This window comes from Haliotis asinina, chromosome 14 (genome assembly GCF_037392515.1).
Source record: "Haliotis asinina isolate JCU_RB_2024 chromosome 14, JCU_Hal_asi_v2, whole genome shotgun sequence".
In the NCBI taxonomy this organism is placed as follows: domain Eukaryota; kingdom Metazoa; phylum Mollusca; class Gastropoda; order Lepetellida; family Haliotidae; genus Haliotis; species Haliotis asinina.
Genome location: NC_090293.1, coordinates 48858085 through 48877866, shown reverse-complemented (window position 1 = coordinate 48877866; position 19782 = coordinate 48858085). Strand labels below are relative to the sequence as shown.

The window sequence follows — 19782 nt, the reverse complement described above, 5'->3', positions numbered from 1 at the left end:
AAACTCTTCTTTAACTTTACTGGTATGCAATATCCAGTTAGTTCCCTCCCTAAATATGCCCATATGGTTTTACTGCGTGTTCTCCAGATGGGAAATGAAAAATAATATGTTTTTGTTGATCCTGTTTGCTTCGAATTATTTCCACAAAACTTGTAAGAACCAACCAAAATACGTTCTACTGTTGCTGTCATAAGATCTGAGAGAAGAACAGTTTATCTCTTTGCATTTGCATCACACGTTTAGTAAAATATCTGTGTGTATGGGTTTCATACAACATTAATGCTAATTATACATGCGGAAAGAAAATGTTCGAGATATGCATGTGTGTATGTAGTAAACTGGTTATAACGAACTAAGCTGGACCACTCATTTTAGTTCGGCATATCCGTAGTTCTTGTAGATAGATAGGTAAAGGTATATATCCACATAGATATACAAGTGACAGGGACTGAAAACAGTTCGATATATCTGTCAGTTCGACATAACGGTAATGCTTTATAGGTATATGCATGTTTCGACATAGACATACATGTACATGTGGCAGGGACCGAAAACAATTCGATATATCCTTCAGTTTACGTTGTTAAAATGGAATGGAATATACTTCATAAGCATGTTCGATATAAACGGAGATTACTATACGCTCTTCAAAATATGTCTTAGTTTAATCCCTGAAACATATAAATGCTATCAACATCACTGAATGAGCCAGTTCTCAAGTAAGTCAAGGATCTGACAGTGACACGTATTATCAGTTATCAGTGTTATCAATGGTAACAGGTTTTATCACGGCATAAGCACCTGTCTGTGAATCAACCGCCCCCTTCAGACAATCCCAACACTATAGAGAGCAGCATGTGCTGTTGCCTCAGATACAGACCCCCTCTGTCAATGTCATGGGTTGGGGCTGGGGGGTAACGTGGGTGTCGGCAGGGGTCCTACAATATCTTATCACCCAAGTTGTATGGTCATCTTGTAAATATGAGTGATATCGCCGAATGAAAGCTATTAACCCCCCAAAAGTGATATATGGTTTGTTTTAATAGACATCACGTCTGCCTAGCTGCGGGGTACATGGACGTATATGCCACACCCACTGCATGTAATTATATCAGTTTTCAAGTCTATTTCGCATGATGCCAAGATTGTCTAATTTACTTGATGTGATTGTAAAGAGAAGTTTAAAATATCATGGGTTGGAACGGTTTATACAAACAAACAACCTTTGAAACTGATTAAGGATAATTCCTCTGTGGGCATTTTTAATAAATCTATTCGTGGACTCACGAACAGCATTCCTTTTCCTATATTTTGACCTGTTTTTGAAAGACAAACTTGAAAGACTAGATACAGATGAATAAAGAGTGCGACTAACAGAATCAGGCCAGACTTGGTGACATGGGGGATATCATTCTTTCCCAGCTACATCCCAAGATCATGATAAGCACTGGACTATGTACAGACAACCGTTATAAGAGGAGTACTGTCAATGTTAAAAAACAACAACAAACAAACAAATAAAGAGATAAATAAGTTGAGACGTACGGCAGGATTACAGTAAAGATTTCGTCAATAATTAAGCATATTTCGTTGGAAAATGTACCATGACAGTATGACTGAACAGAAAGAAAAAGAAACGTAATTTCAAAATCTTAATATTGTGATTTCGTTTAGTCATTTTACTCAGTGCTTCAATCAGCACCACCACCTTAACATCTCTAATGTTCCCTGCACATACCTTGGAATCTAAACTGAATTTGAGAGTGGCGCTTACCCACTGAACTGCCTAAACACTAGAATTGATTACAAGAACACTCAGATGTAGTATTGATGTAAATTACCAAAGGAAGGTTTAAATTTAAACCAATTCAATAGCGGGCAGTCATGCCTGCTGGAAGAGATAGCGTCCAGATCCCATCACGTACATGCCATCATAATGTTTTTCAAGACAACTTGTAGCAACAGCAACATCGAATTTATTTATCTAGTCATTGAAACAAAATTCACAAACAACATCCGAGTGACAGTTTCGCCATTTGCTTCACAGATAACTTAATTAAAACAGTAGTTGTTGGTTTAATGTCAAACACCTGTCTGAAGGTAAATAAATGATCTGAAATTAAATTACATCTGCTGTGGCACTTTTCCAGTGCAAGTGCTCAATGCGAGTCAAGCCTTCAACGCCAAGTCATCCTTCAACACTCACTAACTGCTTAATGCGAGTCGTTCTTTCCAATCGAAATGATGCCATCTTAATGATTATGTGCAAATTAGTTTTCGTGTTTATTGTAAGTCAGTCTGTCAAACCCTGATCTCATCTAATGTAAACTTATGTCAGTGCTTACTGCAAGTCGATCCTTTAAATCCTTTGACACATGACTGACAGTGTTGTTTACAAGTCAGTCCTTCAAATCCTGATGTCATCTATCATAAATTAATGTTACTGCTTACAGCAAGTCGACTTTTTATATCCAGATGTCATCTTAAACACATGGCTGACATGCTGAATATAAGCCTTTCAAATTCTTGTGCCACCGCATACATTTAATATACGAAGGTTAGTAATCGTTGTGTTTCAACATTTCATCCTGACGTCCAAATTCACAGTGTTAGAGTATTGGAATACAGGTCTACGAACATATGAAATGGAACCAAACGTTTGAAAAAAACAGGCAACAGCATTGACAGAACCAGAGCTTATTCCATTATGGCAATATGCAATATAAATCGGTTCACTATAACATAAATTTCAAAGATATATTTGAAATGCTGCACAGCAAGGAGCCCAAGGCCGGATGTCTAGAATATTGGCCACCTGCTGGAGGTAACTTGCACTCGTGTATATCATGGTCAAACACTGGCCAAAGTCGAGGTCCTGCCCACAGGGCACAGTGTACCTTCAACTCGCTCTTGGAATTCCTAGGACTCAGACCAGGTCTTGTTTCTGTATATAGTTAACATTCTGGCATATGATACTGGCTCTCACTTTGACGAGTAAAGGATAAACTTTGGGACCTGACACCTTCTGAGAAGGTCTTCATCCTTACACGGGATCAGTTACGGTCGATGAATGCTTGCTATGGGTGTTTCATGTTGACCATGATCTTCACACAGAGTAAATGTTTTCGGTAGAAAGAAATATTTCTTTCCGTTTCATGGACGGAAGCGTGATTACTTTGGTTGAGAAATGTGAAGAATACATCGTTTCAATTGGTTTGGATGAAAGCTCTCAGGTTTGATGGTCACTAAAATTTTGATGCGGCTTGACCCTTAATTGTTGAAAATTGCAATTGGGCAAACCTCCACCCTAAGTTAAATAGGTTCCTTGCAAAAGCAGTCTTTTCAGTTCCTAGATACCAGTGAGTCCGAGAGGGCTGACGTTTTGTTGCCAGACGATTGACCAACTATATGTACAGGGTGTATGTCTGTTGATGTGGAGTCACCCTTCAGCACAAATTAAAATATATAATGATTCACATCTTCCACCTTCAAACAATTTGATCATTATCAACCAGGATCAGTCTTCCTGTCTCATAAACCCCAATTCCCATGTTTCTCGTCTGTCCCTTAGATTCTTCCCACTAGCATCATTCATCATCTTTACTCTAACTAATCCCCGACCACTACCATTTCAATCTTCCACCACCCTCCCTCTTTCAACATCAAAGCGCCAGGTGCTCACCCAGTCATGTTGGCCTTCCAGAACATACAAGAAAACAAGTTTACATATGTTCAGTGAAGGGATATCTCCCGGCTCATCTTATCTAGACCCCACAATGTAAAACAACATTTCTTTCCGAAAATTATGTTTTTGTCTGTGTACATTCTTCAGTGTTGGGTTTTTCGCGTGATTGTGTGTTGGTTACCTATTGGGATTTCAAACGTAGACGTTCCCAGCTGTAATTTCACACAGGGTGATAAGACATGAAGTGTGAGTACTTTTCATGAGTAAGAAGACGACAGTTGGAGATCTCATTAGGGGGTGCTTTTAGAATAGGAGAATCTGCGTAGGAATTAGGGATTCTTTAGTCTGAGCCAGCGTCTAGAGAAGAAAGAGGAACGTAAACAAGATCATTGTTTTTCACATGATTGAAATAATTGTTGGCAACGATTGATGGACGTATTTATTACAAAAGCTATTTGTTTCTTATCAGTGTATTGTTTCCAAATCCATTAACGAATTCAAAAATAATTAATAATTTCCTTTGTTTATTTGATGTAAACAGGTTTTGATCATAAATATGTTTTCTCTATGAAAGTGCAATTTAATATTTTATGAAAATATTCTACTTCTTCGAACTGGTTCATGAAAAGCAAAAAAGGGAAAATATTGGTATCTTAGAGATTGAATTTTAAACGGCTAAATAAGATAAAAGCCAACAAAACAGCCACAGCAACTTATAAGAAGAAATGTATGTATATTTAAACAAATAAACGTCTCTTCTGAATCCAAAGCACCAGTGTTTTGCAAGGAGCTTCAAATTGAGACATTTTCTATTGCAGACAAGAAGGAATAGCTCCAAACTTCACCCAGAAGCCAGTAACAAGACAGGAAAACAATGGACAGAAGTTGTTGTTTGAGTGTCTTCTGACAGCTGACCCTGCCCCGGCTATCAGTTGGTTCAGGGATTCAACGCCCATCCAACAAGGGGGTGGGTTTTACACGTAAACATAAACACAATAGTATATAAGACGATTCCAATGAAGAACAAATGTTCCTGAGACAGATGGTTTGATGGCTGATTGTGATTGGTTTATGAAAATATGACATAATCGTACATTCAGCTCAGTACAATAGGACATTTTGCATGAATATTGAATCAGGTAAACTTGCTTTGATGACCTTTGTAACTTTGGTCTTTGTCACGCATAGCTGATACTGTATAATATGACTGATGTTAAAAGCTGTGTGACTGTTGTTTTAGGCCGCTTCAATCTGAAGACTCAGCCCAGAGACAAGAAAACCTACTTTGTTGTACTGGAGATCAACGGAGTGTCGGCCCAAGATGCAGGAAACTACAAAGTGACAGCCAAAAACGCACTGGGCGAGAGCAATGCCACTATTAGACTTAACTTTGACAGTAAGTTGTCACTTTTCACTTTTGTATTATTATCTTTTTAGATACAGGTTTCACTCATTACACAACGAAGCAGGATGTGTTGAACCTGTATCATCACTGTTTGATAGGGTTTCATACGCACATGCATGTGATATAGCAAGAATCGTACCAGGACTGTACGATTAACGTTGAAATTAAATGATATACAAGAATGGACACATACATTGTAACATTAGGTAACATATCCTTGTTATGATCCTGGGACAGAGAAAGGTATTCGGCCATCGACACTGAGTTCTTTATTGGTTAGTGACAGTGGTTTGTGGTTAATGTATTCACTTGTCACGCAAAAGACAAAGGGTCGCTGCCCTACATTGGTACACTATCGTTTGTTCCCTGAACTTGATATTGCAGGAATGTTGATACTCACCCATAGTCACTCCTAAACACTGTTGGTGCCCTCTTCACTGACTTCACTGAAATATTGCTAAAAGTTATCCTATACTCGCTCATTCACACTTTTGGTGCCCACTGTCTTCAGGCTGCTGGAATATTAGAAAAGGTTACGTCAACCCATATCCACTCATTCGCTTTAGAGAATTAAAATGACGTCTACGGTTTTTGATAAAAATGAATGGCCAAGAGAAGGCAAACCTTATTCTTAAGTCTTCCTTTTGCATAACACATGATTGATGTATTTCAGATCTTAAACCAGGTAAGTAGTGGAGTGCCCGCTACTCGACTTACACCACGTGGATAAATATTATTACTACAGTGCTTCATACAATACACTAACACTCATTTTCATCTTTTTATCACTAAAAGATCATGTTGTGGCTGACCTAGGATAAAATTAACTTTAACTGTAATACTGTTATTTTCTGTCTTTTTATTTTTTAAATATTTTCAAAACGCAATTAAACTGTGTACCAAAGGACATGTAAACTTTATTCGATTTATGGTCATTCCATTTGGTTATTCTGTGCAGAAATATATATCATTCAATCACAGGAAGTATGTTTTAATAATTTCGTTTTACTTATGAATTTGTTTAGGTCCATCCTCTTCGGACATGTTTGGAAGTGTATTTATTTGAACCGAATCCATATGAATCATTTATCACAACTGAAAACATCACGTTATATTCACTTGGTAGCAGATTGCATTTCTCATCTCATTGCTTAGATGTTCTTTTCTTGCTGACAATTATTTTGCTGAGAAATAATACTACAAAAATGCAAATGAACTGTGTGGCAAATTTATTCATTCAAATTCCCTTGTTTCTTTCTTTCACATTTTCCAGCTGCTGTTGACATTTTGCAATAATATTTGCTTTGAGTATTTTTGTATGATTAGCCATACATCTTTTATTTTCTTCAGTGATAATAATCTTGGTTTCTTATACAAATGTGTGTGTTTTCTCGATGTTTAGGTAGACACAATGTATATATTTTAGTTGAGATTATTTCTTTAGAATTTTACCTTGTTTTCTGAAGTCTGTGTTGTGATAAAAACATCAGTAATGTATCACAGAAGCAAACATTTTCTCACAATTCTCTATTTGTTGTTTCCTAACATTAAAACCGTGTATACTTAGACATACTTTGAAACCGTTAACGTAGTATCAAGAAATTGTGTGCAAGAAAAATCGGAATCAGTCATTTAGTTCTGTAATATGACATAGCACAGGTTAGAGAGTGAGGGCTGATGTCGTTAAATTATATTATTCTTAAACATATTTCATTTAATGATTTAACCGTAGAATCTTTTAAGTATATTAACTACGATGATGATGATGATGATGATGATGATGATGATGAAGAAGATGATGATGATATAGATAATGAAATGCGACATGGTGTTACGATGGTGTCTTCATCAAGTGTGATATAGAAAGTTGGGACATTGAACATTGAGTTAAAGTATATTTTAAATGAGATTATGTTTGTAATGAAGTTCTGTTGTATTCAGTAAAAATGTTTGTCGTATAATCAAATGGGTCTAAGTAAACGAGGTGGGGGTGGAAGGTGGGTTTAGGATTCGTCATGAATGTGTTACCCATTCGTAGGAAACATCACTCTTGGTCATTATGAATGGCTACATCTCATTACTGTCATTTCACCATTCATATGTGTTTGGCATCGGTTCCAAGTTCAAAAACCATGTTCTATAACATTATGTTAACCTTTTTTCAGTTGAAGAACCCGGAAAAGGAGGTCGCCCAGTGTTTACACAAAAACCATCAATTCGCCAAGTTGGGGATAAAATAGTTATAGACTGCAAGCTCACTGGTGACCCTAAGCCTACCATACAATGGTTCCAAGGGGGGAAGGAGATATTCCCCGGAGGAAGAATCAACATGATCCATAATACCACCGGCAATAACCATGCTGTGTCCCTAGAGATTTCTCAGGTCGGAGCACAGGATGGTGGTGAATACAAAGCCATTGCTAAAAACAAGCATGGAGACGCCACAGCAACAATTACCCTCAACTTTGAAGGTGAGCTTCAGTGTCTTCAGTTTTGTAATCTGTTAAGGATAATGATTGGTCAAGATTTCATCGAGGTGTACGTTTCCATTATAGGACAATACGATTATAGTCGAAAACGTCTCCGTTCACTTTGTATTACACTTTATGATCTCTTGTGTATCCAGTTTTCTGATACGAATGTTCGATTTTAACAATTATATAGTTTCTTTTGATTCAAACATCAGAAACTGTTCTTATTACTAGTTTATTGTCATCAATATCATGAAAGCATTAATGTTATTACCATGTTTCTATTCTCACTGCAGGTGGAAAGAAACCAAAGTAAGTATAATTATTATCAGTAACATTAAAAAAAGGTTAAGGTGTCAACAAAGTTTGCAAACAGCTGTAGAGAGGCTTGTGGGTTTAGGATATATACAAGTAGTTTTATGGCGTTTTCCCGATTGACATTCTTATTTCATAATTCATTATCACTGATGGATATTTGTCTCTTTAAGTTTTTATTTTTCTTTGTTAGCTTCAATAAGGTTCATCGGGCCATAGAGCCATCTCAAGGTGTCATGCTACTGTGAGTATTGATGGCGAGAATGAGTAGAGAATGAGTATAGATGATTTCCAATGGTTTCAGACTGCCAGAAGGAAAAGCACCCCACTTTCTTCAGAAGCCATCCATCAAACAGCAAGCGAAGCTGTTGGTGATGTCGTGCCTCCTGGAAGCGAAGCCGACACCCCAGATCCGCTGGTTCCAAGACACGAAGGAAGTTGGAGAGGGGGGACGGTTTAACATCACTCTAAACAGGGAGGGTAGCTCACCCGATACATACCTCGCTGTTCTGCAGATCAAGGTAACAAATAACGCTAAATGACAATGATTAGTAGTCCCTAACCTCACGAACATTAATACTGTGGCATGCATAAAGTTACAAACCTATTATGGTCTGAAAAGTATCCAACGATTCCGTGCTAAATTTGGGCCATTTTCCCGCTGATGAAAAAATCTTATTTTCGTCTAGGATCCCACACTGAGCGATGGCGGAACGTACAAGTGCACAGCCGCCAACGATCTAGGAGAATCTAATGCTAACATAACACTGAACTTCCAAGGTAGGTCCTCTAAAGATCAGCACTGGTCTCATTATACATGTGCTGAACATGCACAAGGGATCTGTCCAAACACTCATTGCTGGTCGCACTGCATCGCACTGCTCTGCACATGTGCACCATTGCACATTGTTGCACTTGATTTTGGATGAAGTGAGGCACAACCCTATAACTTCCATCCCCTTCAAATTGCTACCGCATGAACCCCGATGATGAGTGGACCTTCTCTACGGATGGAGATATACTGAACAGCAAAAGAAACGCATGAAAAGGAAAAATGAAATCTCGCAAAAGCAAGCATTCATGTTTATGTCCTCTATATAAAACCTTGACAAGAGCCAGAGTTGCGTTTCCTTTAATGGTCAGCATATCTCAAAGTCAGAAATCAGCAGGAAGACTTGTCAGTATCTTTCATGCAGAATTTAGTGGATTCAAATGAACAGTTAAACCTTTTTGTATAGATAGATATTATAATGAATACATATGAAACTTTTTTTTTATGAAAACGGCATCTTGAAGTGTACACGACTTTCCATATTTGGTGCAAGTAATATATTGACAATACAATTAGTTTCAATTCCATGAGATTGGGGGTGTCTAGTAGCACCACGTCTCTTTTCTACAAAGCCGAAGTAGTTGGAATTACCTGCCAGCCATGTTTTCTTCCTATCCAGCAACAACAAATCTGTCTTAATATTCACTTTTTAACAAGATCACACCTGTCACATTCAGTGTGAGAAATGTGTGTTTCAGCATATGAAGCTCTTATTATTCGTTGTAAGCATTTTCAGTGGTATCATGTTATTCTTCAAGTGACAAAATATTATTTAGCACAATTCTGTCGCTGGTGGTAGCATTTTCCAAATACCTCTGCTTCTCCTTTCCAAGACACTTTCACAACTGACTTGATGTATTTCAGATCTACAACCCGGTAAGTAACATGTTGCCAACTTCTATTGACCAGTCAGGCAACAGTGTTAGAATGGTGCTAATGTTTGTTTTGGACTAATCTAATATAATTCAAACATTTGTTACAATTTGCTTTAATGTTCAGACAAACGTAAACATTTTAAGATCAAGCGGAAATTGTTCTTAAAATGTCCGTTCAGTATTATACGAAAGACTGATACGAATATATACATTTAACTAGTATTGTGACGTCATTGCGTTCATGACGTCATAGGATTGTCAGGGTATAATACAGAGATGTCGCATGATCTCTCACAAGCAATATCTCCCGTTGACCACAGGTATGGATTCTAAATAATCTGAACAAGTTGATACATATATTATAGAAAACATATACCAGTGGTGATTTCAGCTCAGGATACATTACACACACACACACACACACACACACACACACACACACACACACACACACACACACACACACACACACACACACACACACACACACACACACACACACACACACACACACACACACACACACACACACACATATATATATTTGTTAAAGTTACGAATTTGAAGAAACCTATGTTTATTATCAAAATAATATTAACAATGGTTTTCGAATGAATCAGCATTGTGAGGAACATGTTTGTAGAAGCAGTTAAGTGCAACAGTAAGCAACGTACTATTTCGGTTCACTTATGCAGGGATTTCATTAAGTAGACACTAACGAGACGCAGCTGAGGGTGTCACTTAGTGCAGCAATTATTGTCTTCATCCTGTGGATGGTGATGCATAGGTCGATTCATTTGTCTAGACATTATTTTTCTCAATTTGGATTGTCAGAGAATATGTAAAAGAAGTGAAAACAATATATATTCTTTCAAAATATCTTTACATTGTAAAGCACATATATCCCGAAATACTTTTAAGTTTAAGATTGTCTAGAAGAACTTATGTCAAGTAGAACTGACATATGCATAACGAAATATTATTAAGTTACCAGTTACCTGTAAATGTTCCCTCACTGTTACATGTGATCCTGAAAGTATGTCATTTATGAACCAGTAATTGAAAAAAAAAGAAATACGGTATTTTGTATTTGAAATGACAATTTTATGTTAAAAGATTTATAAATGTTTATAATCTAACTCACACTGTTACATTAAAACTAATAACATATTTCGAATCATAGTTCTATGGACTAAAGTTTTGATAATTCATTATAATGTATAGATTATGCTTGAAAGTTTGTTTCATTTATGAAACTTGATCATTTCAGTTTTGTTTCTTACTAGTTGCTTTTCAGTTGTTGATGCTTTTAGCAAATCTTAAAAGTATTTGTAAATCAACAATCATGTTTGATAGAAGTTAAACTAAACCTTTTAAATTATACATCTGGCCTATTTTGTTGGTACATGACAAATAAGTACTGTGTATTGTTATCGTTGAATACAGTTGAAAACACAATGTCTTTTGGCCATGGTAGATAATATTTTGCTTAAGTGATTCTTTAATTTGACAGTATCTAGACATTTGGAATCAACATCTTTTGCACGACGATCCCATGCTCTGTCGAGCCCTGTGACTCTCAAATCCGACTATATTCTTGTTTTGGTCGAGTCAACACAGTACTTGATTAGTCATAAGAGCCTGTATAAACAACTTGGGCATTACAGATTAAGTCATACAGTATGAGTGACAGACTACTCTAGTGTTTTCATTGTGTTACAATTATCACAGATATAGTCATTATTTCATAACATGTGCTCAAAGTCGAAATCAGTGGACTTTAGTAGATATCCTTTTTATACAGAAATATTTTTGTGTTAAAGTGAACTACCCGAGGAGGCATCTTGGTGTGGACTATGCTTGCAGGGTGGTGTGAAATATTCTTAGGACAGTAAACCGTACGAGGAATTTAGAAATATTTATATGTATGATGTACCTGTTTCTCTTTTCAAATGTCATTATTCATCTGCACCGATAAACTGGAATGTGTGTGTGTGTGTGAGTGTGTGTGTGTGTGTGTGTGTGTGTGTGTGTGTGTGTGTGTGTATTTGTTTAGCAATATCTTAATTTTTTTGGAGTGAAATTGTTCTATTTAGTGCCAATGCTGTCTTGTGATACATATGTATGTGTTTTGTAGGGGGCGAGAAGAAAGCACCTGGAATGGCACCAGTTTTCAAAGAAAAACCAAAGGTCGTCCAAGAAGCTGGTAAAATCGTCATGGAATGCAAGTGCACAGCTAGTCCAAAGCCCGCCATCACCTGGTTCAAGGGCACACAACAACTGGCAGCAGGACCTCGCCACAAACAGACTGTGACTGAAAACGGGAATGACTACACTCTCAGAATGGAAATTTCAGTAAGTGCTCCTTGTCAGCTGCAAGTGTAACACAGCAAGGAATGAGTTAATTGTATGTTGCTTCAATCTCCAACGTTATCACTGTATAGAAATCCTTTCGAGTGAGTGATGAGTGATTTAGTTTTACGCCGGTTTAGCAATAGTCCAGCAATATCACGACAGGGGACACAACAATCCTTTGGACATTGCAAGTGTGAGGAACGGATGTCATCAGTCCACTGACAAGAATATAACTAAAGGATATAAGGAATGATTTTTTCTCTTGATTCGTCATTGCCAAACTCAGGTCATATTGATTAAGAACACAATTCAAGCAGCTCGACATGTTTTGCCAGAAAATGATCTTTTCATAGATGCAGGGAAGAAAATAAAGAAATATGGTCTGCTTGGTGTAGTTATGCAGTTTCTGACGAGGTTATGGTATATCATTGCAAACGTAGTAATAAGTTGATGAAGTTCTGCTAACGTTTTATTGGCCTGTATTTTGTACAGAACTTTACCAAAGATGATGGAGGTGTGTACAAAGTCACGGCCAAGAATGAAGCTGGAGAAGGAAGCGCCAACATCACCTTGAACCTGGAACCGTATGTGACAATATTAAGTTTAACTAAACCTTATTGGATATTTAAGAATATGTACTGTTTGTGTGTTGCACGCCAGCAGATATTGTCTGCATGAAGACACTTGAAGTCTTTCAAATAGATTGAGAACAGATAAGTATTGACTTCTTTAATGGGCATTTTAGAAGCTGCGTTGATGAAAAATTATGACAGTTTTATGGATATACAGCTTCTTTTTCATCTTTTATATGTCGCCTTCACAGAATAAAAAAGGTTGTATATCCACGAAATTGTCATATGTTTTTAGATTTGTCATATTGACAACTCCTATTATCTGGTAGCTATGTATCCAGTCATACCTCAAAGCAGTAGTTTGATTGCCAAACATTCTACCATTCCTGATCCCGTTGCATTGTTAATATTACCCAAAACGACCATTGACTTTGACCATGTCACAGACAACTTGTCCCCAACTGTTTCAGACCGAAGCCAGCACCACCGAAACTTGAAGGGAAACCTTCTATCCGTCTTGAGGAGAAGGATCAAGTGATCGTGATGGAACAGCCCATCTCCTCTCCCGTCAAACCCACCGCCATGTGGTACTTCAACGGCCAGCCACTGAAACCAGGCGGCCGTTACATTATGGACATGCCCGAAGAAAAGGGACTGTACTATCCCACCCTCGAGATCGAAGATGTAAGTTCGATCTTTCAGAGCTGCTGATTCAAAGTCAAAAGATTTAAAGAGGCACAAGATTCGGCCAAATGGTAAACCGTGTTTACTATGGACACCAGGTTCCATTTAAAACTAATAGTGCTGACTGTATGATGTTTGTTTCAGTTCAATGACAAGGACTCAGGTAACTACAAGCTGGTCATACAGAATCCTGGCGGTGAGATCAGCGTGCCCATGGCTCTCAATGTTGCTGGTGAGTCTCCAGACACAGGAACCATTGAAAACAGCGACTTTGGTTTAAATCAGAACCAATCGCAATTAGTATTTGGTTTGTTTGATTGGTACATTGGACGCTGAAAAGACATGATATATTTCTTTCCTATTTTATTTGTTGCCGGGTGAAAAGGGTTTCATTTATCCAATGGAAAGAACTAAAGGTATAGTTCATAAGTGCTTACATATCAGAAATTTATCTTTATGACATGTCCATTTCAGCCTTGAGGCCAAAGGTAAAAGGAGAAGCACCAAAGTTCACACAGAAGCTTTCTCCCAAGGTGAGACGAAGGATGCATTTTTCCTAGTCATTTAACTACCGCAAGATTTCCTTATTACTAAAACATTCATGACACTTGACTTGCCTATTCGTGTATTTCTGATGATATTCACCGATGGGGCAAGGAATACTCACCTTCTTCCTGACTGCCTGGTATCGTCAATTTGACAGCGATTCATAAACACATCCTTCTAGTATAGTCCAAATCGACTATTGCTTATGGATTATGTTTGTGTACATTAAGAAGAAAACGTTGTATTACTAATATTAAACATCAAACATCAGTGTACTCGGAAATGAAAACGTCTCACCGAGCATCTCATAATGCACGACAGTGGAGGGGCCATACTGTTCAACCGTCTTTGTGCAACAGGCTTATGCCGATCTCGGGGGGTACACCGTGCTTAATGACTCTTCTTCACTGTTGACATTAGCACGACGCCCCGTCGGGAATATCAAGGCAACAGAGAACTGTGCTTGTAATATGGCGAAGAAGGATCGAAACGCAGGAAATCTAGCAACATGCAATGATTGTTTCAAGGCTACCCATGAGCACTGACCTCAAGTGACCCCCGCCTTGCCAAGTCGTTACACCAAACATTTACGGGGAAACTGGAGGCGGTCCGTGATTACAAAACCATGATGCAACTCTGACGAATGGCAGTTTTTCATCTGTGTTCTATGTTTAGGTAATAAATGAACTGACTTACCGCCAAATCTATGTAACTGTGAAGAAACAATAACATATAACTCTTTCCTTTTCAGACTGCTATTGACGGGGATGCTGTAGACTTTGTGGCCAAAATCACTGGCACCGAGCCTATCACCACGACGTGGTCGAAGGACAAGAAGGTGCTGAAAAATTCCGAAGTCCACAACATCACCTACGATAAAGGAAACTGTAGGCTATACATTCCTGAAGTGTTCCCCGAGGATGCCGGAAACTACAGCATTGAAATAAAAAATAAATTTGGCTCTGCCAGTTCAATGGCGAGTCTTCAAGTGAAAGGTGAGAAAAGCCTCAATAAAGAACAATATCACAAAGCAGTTAGCAAGTGCCATATTTTCTGAAACATTTAATTTCCTATTTCAAAATTATCAAAAGGAAAAGTGCTAAAATAAACATTTGAGTTGAATGAAAAAGATGTTTCGACCTTAGATGGAAATGCTTTTTTCACAGAGACAAAACAGAACAAGAAGTTGCAAACTATCTCTTGGAAAATGAATATTCAAGCAACCAATTATACGTGTAGTCATTACTTAGAACATTATGAGTTGTATTTGATAAGGCGTACCCGTTCAGAACACGGGTGTCTACCCTTAAGAAAACCTTAAACAATCATTCTGCAACCAGCCACTGTGTATGACGCAAATGGAACAATCCTCATCTCAAGTACACTGAACATGCTAGCCTCCAACGACTGCTTCACAATATATCACATAAAATGTGTTAATGAGAACTCCTGCCTTTCTTCAAGGACCCATAAATCACAAATCAAATCTCTCAGGTTAAGAAACCGATTTATAAGTATCTTTATCAACACCGGTGGACGTATTATTGCCACCCCTGGTTATGGGCAAAGATACTAAAATAGCGAAGTGAATGTTAACTTGTTTAAATGATGGTGCCTTGGCAATAAGGCCTAACCGAACCGGTATATGATGAGGATTCCGCAAATGTTTTACCTCCTGGTCCATAGAAACGTCTACCTCAGCTATATTAGGTGCAAGCTCCATTTCCTTGCTTACTCGGGTCGGTGGCATGCACTGGGATGGGTTGGCTTCTTTAAGGAGTCGAATGAAATCTTTCGAAATTAAAGTCAGGTGTTAGGATATGCAAGACCGGTGTTTACGATTTCGCAAAAGACAAAAGTGATTTGGAAACGGATGCAATGACTTTCTTGTATGTGCTTGAAATGGAGGGGAGCCCTTTTTGTGGACTTACTGTTTCGGTTCAGTGCCATGGTGGATGTTATGTGTATGTATGTGATGCAGTGAGTTTATTATCAACAAAATGATTCAGCTTCAACTTCATGAACTATGCCTTTGCAATGATTTTTTTCAATAGATGTTTTGGCCTTTTTTACTAAGAATCGTCACCAATACCATCGTGTAAACAATCAGTCTTTTTGTCCTTTATTTATTGAATTAAGTGATTATTCCAGAAAACGAGAAAAAGAAACAGGAGATGAAAGTTGAGGAGAAACTGGAACAACAAAAGGTAGGTGTCAAATGTTACAGTAAAGGCTGGTGTAATCAGTGTTACTGTAAAGGCTGCCAGCTGTAACTAATGTTTCTGTGAAGGCTGTCAGCTGTAACTAATGTTACTGTGAAGGCTGTCAGCTGTAACCAGTGTTACTCTGAAGACTGCTAGCTGTAACCAGTGTTACTTTGAATGCTGCCAGCTGTAACCAATGTTATTGTGAAGGCTGCCAGCTGTAAGCAGTGTTACTGTGTAAAGGCTGTCAGATGTAACCAATGTTACTGTAACGGCTGGTGTAACCAGTGTTACGTTACACACTACCAGTTGCAACCAATGTTACTGTAAATGCTGCCTCTTGTAACCAGTGTTACAGCTGACACTGTAACCAGTGTAACTGCAAAGGTGGTTAGCCATGACCAGTGTTAAACCGAGGTTGTCAGCATCTGTGATAAGTCTGTCAGATGTAACCTGTGTTACTGTCAGTCTGTTACCCCAGTCCTCCAGTGTCATGACTTGGTGGTTTGTCTGGGATTGTACGAACCCATTGTTGTTGGGAAAATGGACGGTGCGAGGATTTGCCGATGATGGGGTTGTGGTGCTCAGATGGTCAGCCAAAGGATTGTTTCTTGTCTCAAATTGTGTAAACCAATCAGTCTTTGGGTCGTATAACATATGGATAACATATATACAAGTGTGCACCCAACGGTGTTTACGGGAAGAAAAAAATGACACAGTTTGGCCTCCCTAAATAATTGTAAGAAAACACATTACCTCTTCCAATACTGAGTAGTTAGGAAAATACTCCCTGAACTCATATAAAATTGCTCTGGGGAGGGTGGAAATGTAGAAACACCCATTCCATTTCATGATACCTAGTATCTCTTGGCCATGTTCACAAGAGAAGATGAACGTACACCTCCATGGAATGTGTACATCGGTATATATCTTGCCACCGTCACTATTCCTTCTCGAAATAAATCAACTGCCAAAAATATATTTATCTTTACATTATGATCTTTTTACCCAAAGTGTAGGGTAGGAAAGTTTTGAAACATTCCATCATTCTGCTGGATGAATCATCTGACTGAGCTTGTGAGCTGTAAGACGGCAGTGTTAACAGTAATGGGCCCAGGATCATCTTATGTTAGGCTTAAATGTAGCGAATCATTGCTTCAGAAAGGTACCTCTGTACAAGGGATGGACGTTGTAGCACAAACTAGAACCACAGTGACGGTTATGGAAATTCCGGTGTCAGATGCAGATGTGTTCTTCCTGTCTGAGCAATGCATGCTGGGTATGGGAGTGACCTTGTTCGCTTCCCTTGTCAAGGTCGTTTGAGATAGCGTTGTGTCAGAGGACATGGACTGAACCTGTGATCTGCGTTTGTTTAAGTGAGATTTGAGATTTGAAACACCCAGTCATAAAACTCTACACAGGACTATGTTATGATTTAGTGTCGGATAGGCAGGTGACATGTTATCATTGATTTTGTCTGAATATGGAGTGAGTAGGGATGTTGTCTTTCGTGGTAACATATGGTATGTAAGACGACTCTTAGAAATGATTGGAAATATGCCTAATCGAAGATATTTATTATTTAGGAAGGTGTAATTGATGGGATGAGATGCATTGAGTTTAGCTTCTCGCTATATGAACGACATTTTCTGATTGTGTGAATGAAAGAAATTCCATCTACCATTAACGGTTCAAAGATTCAAAGATTCTATTAAGAAGTTAACAGCGATTGCTTCTGTCGGAACCATAAAAGACGTATGTTCTTGAGACCAGTTCTTTGAGTCTGGCATAGATGCAAAGAGAAGCTATTTCAGGAACCATGAATTCTCTCGCTCTCTTCTTCCAGGCTTGCAGGGTCATTTGAGCCAAGTTAGTAATGCTTACTTATAGATAGCAATTTCATATGGAGGCTTCAAAACGCGGAGGCATCACTAGGATACGGAGAACTAGGTGATGCAGTTTTTGCCAAAGGTTCTTTCATTCAGGATTTCGACTTTTTCCAAGTCTCTTCTTTGGTCTCAGACAAGTTTTTTGTGGAATAATTGATGAATGCAGACACACAGTTGACTTGTCCGAGGATATCCGTACTGTTGACGTAGAGTATTAAACATAACCAGCTTCCTTGTAACATTGTGTAAACTGGACGTATAATGAATGTTGTCAGTTACAGGATTAAGGTGTACTATGGTGTCTCGGCAGGTATAATATGAGATGTACTAGGTACATCATGAAAGGGTCTTGATCATGCTCTAGGTTTTCATTTACCCTGGTAACCATAGCAGAATGTACTTGGAGAAAGGATACCGTATGCCTCATAATCTCTGAGGATATTCTTGTTAGTGGTATAGTCAGTGAGTTGTTGATTTGTTGCTTTTCATTTTGGTAAGTGGCAGGTGCGCTTGTGTACAGATGTGGCTTGATTGTGGTATCTGTGCAATGGAAATTCCAACTTCAGGAATACCTTTTGTCATGGATGTCAGCACTGCGATAGGATCCACTCTTCATTTTGCGGAAACTCGGTGTCATTATTTTGTGATGGTTCATAAAACTGAACACGTAAAGGCTAGACAATAATCATTTTCGATTATCCACCCAACAGACTCCACGGGAAGCCAAATATGAAAATTACACAAAGGCATAACACGATTAGACATGACACTGGATGTTCGGGAAAGGTTCATGCGTCCCGTCCTGCTATTAGCACCCTTCATTTCGAATCTTGGAGATCAAACAGACGTTTTCTTGATGAAAAGAACCAGGATCCCCATCCACTAAGTGTTCGCATCGTTACGACCTTCGGAACTCTATAGCTTAGTGCGACGAACGCTTTGAGGATCGGGCTCCAGGATGTCAATGTCATAACCTACCTCTATACAAAACGTACTTGTCCTTGGCCTAAGGCTTGAAGCGCACAGATTTGATATGTAACATTGAATTTAATGTATTTTCAGTAATTGTAATACTAACATATATTTTCATGTTCTGTTTCAGAAACAAGCAGGTATGTATTGGAGGTGTTTCTTATTCAAGCGTTTTGGGTGATATAATTTAGAGAATTAGAGCACACAAAATTCCCGAGCACACAAATTTGAGGCAGTTTACCCCGAATTCATGATACTACGTCTGTACTTCTAATCATGTACAGGACAATGCATGTTACTGTGTTAATCTGCTGTGTCAATACAGAATAACTATATCAATATGAAAAGCTTGAGTCATCCTCAACTTGAGAACATAATTATTGGTATAGTTGGTCAGGTTGATCGTGAGACACAATCTTCATTATCTAGTATTCGATAACTGTTGTCATTAAAATAATTGTGGAAAAGGAATTGTAATCTGAAATTTGAAGTTGTTAATTTTCTATCAAAGGGACCTTACTCTTATTACACATTCGAGCTATTTTTTTGTATCTGAAAAATGTTCAGAAACATAAGCCACATTTTTTTAAAAAAATGAAAATGTGACCACGCGTTTGTGAAGAAGCTGAGAGTAAAAGAATTATGAGATTATTTGGCAACACAACTCTTTTTCCTGAGGTGTGAACTCTTGCTGTATGGAGAGCAAATTACTAGCATATTCTGGTAATTATCCTAATTCATAAGTGCACTTACACTGTATAATTAGGAAATCATTATCCATGAGGGGTATCCTGTTTCATACAACCAAAGCAGGTTCGGTTACCGAATTTGTTTACTGCATGTCGAGAACTCAAATAGATGCCCTGACAAAATGCATTGTCTTCCTTGAAAATCATAATAGTTTGTGTGCTGTGTAAAATAACTTGTAAGTTAGCCCTTTACAGAAAATGCCTCTTGGTAACATCAGTGCTTTAGCT

At 38.2% G+C, this 19782-nt stretch overlaps 1 protein-coding gene across 1 annotated transcript in view; it reads left to right on the top strand.

Annotated features, from left to right (window-relative positions):
* LOC137260909 (twitchin-like) overlaps positions 1-19782 on the top strand; it is a 151998-nt gene that overhangs the window by 37061 nt on the left and 95155 nt on the right. The window contains exons 4-16 of the mRNA XM_067798445.1: positions 4504-4652; positions 4926-5081; positions 7256-7561; positions 7858-7873; positions 8181-8397; positions 8566-8656; positions 11721-11938; positions 12431-12522; positions 12981-13194; positions 13339-13426; positions 13669-13727; positions 14492-14735; positions 15892-15951. Of these exons, the coding sequence (XP_067654546.1) occupies positions 4504-4652; positions 4926-5081; positions 7256-7561; positions 7858-7873; positions 8181-8397; positions 8566-8656; positions 11721-11938; positions 12431-12522; positions 12981-13194; positions 13339-13426; positions 13669-13727; positions 14492-14735; positions 15892-15951 (1910 nt within the window). The remainder of the gene's footprint in view (positions 1-4503; positions 4653-4925; positions 5082-7255; positions 7562-7857; positions 7874-8180; positions 8398-8565; positions 8657-11720; positions 11939-12430; positions 12523-12980; positions 13195-13338; positions 13427-13668; positions 13728-14491; positions 14736-15891; positions 15952-19782) is intronic.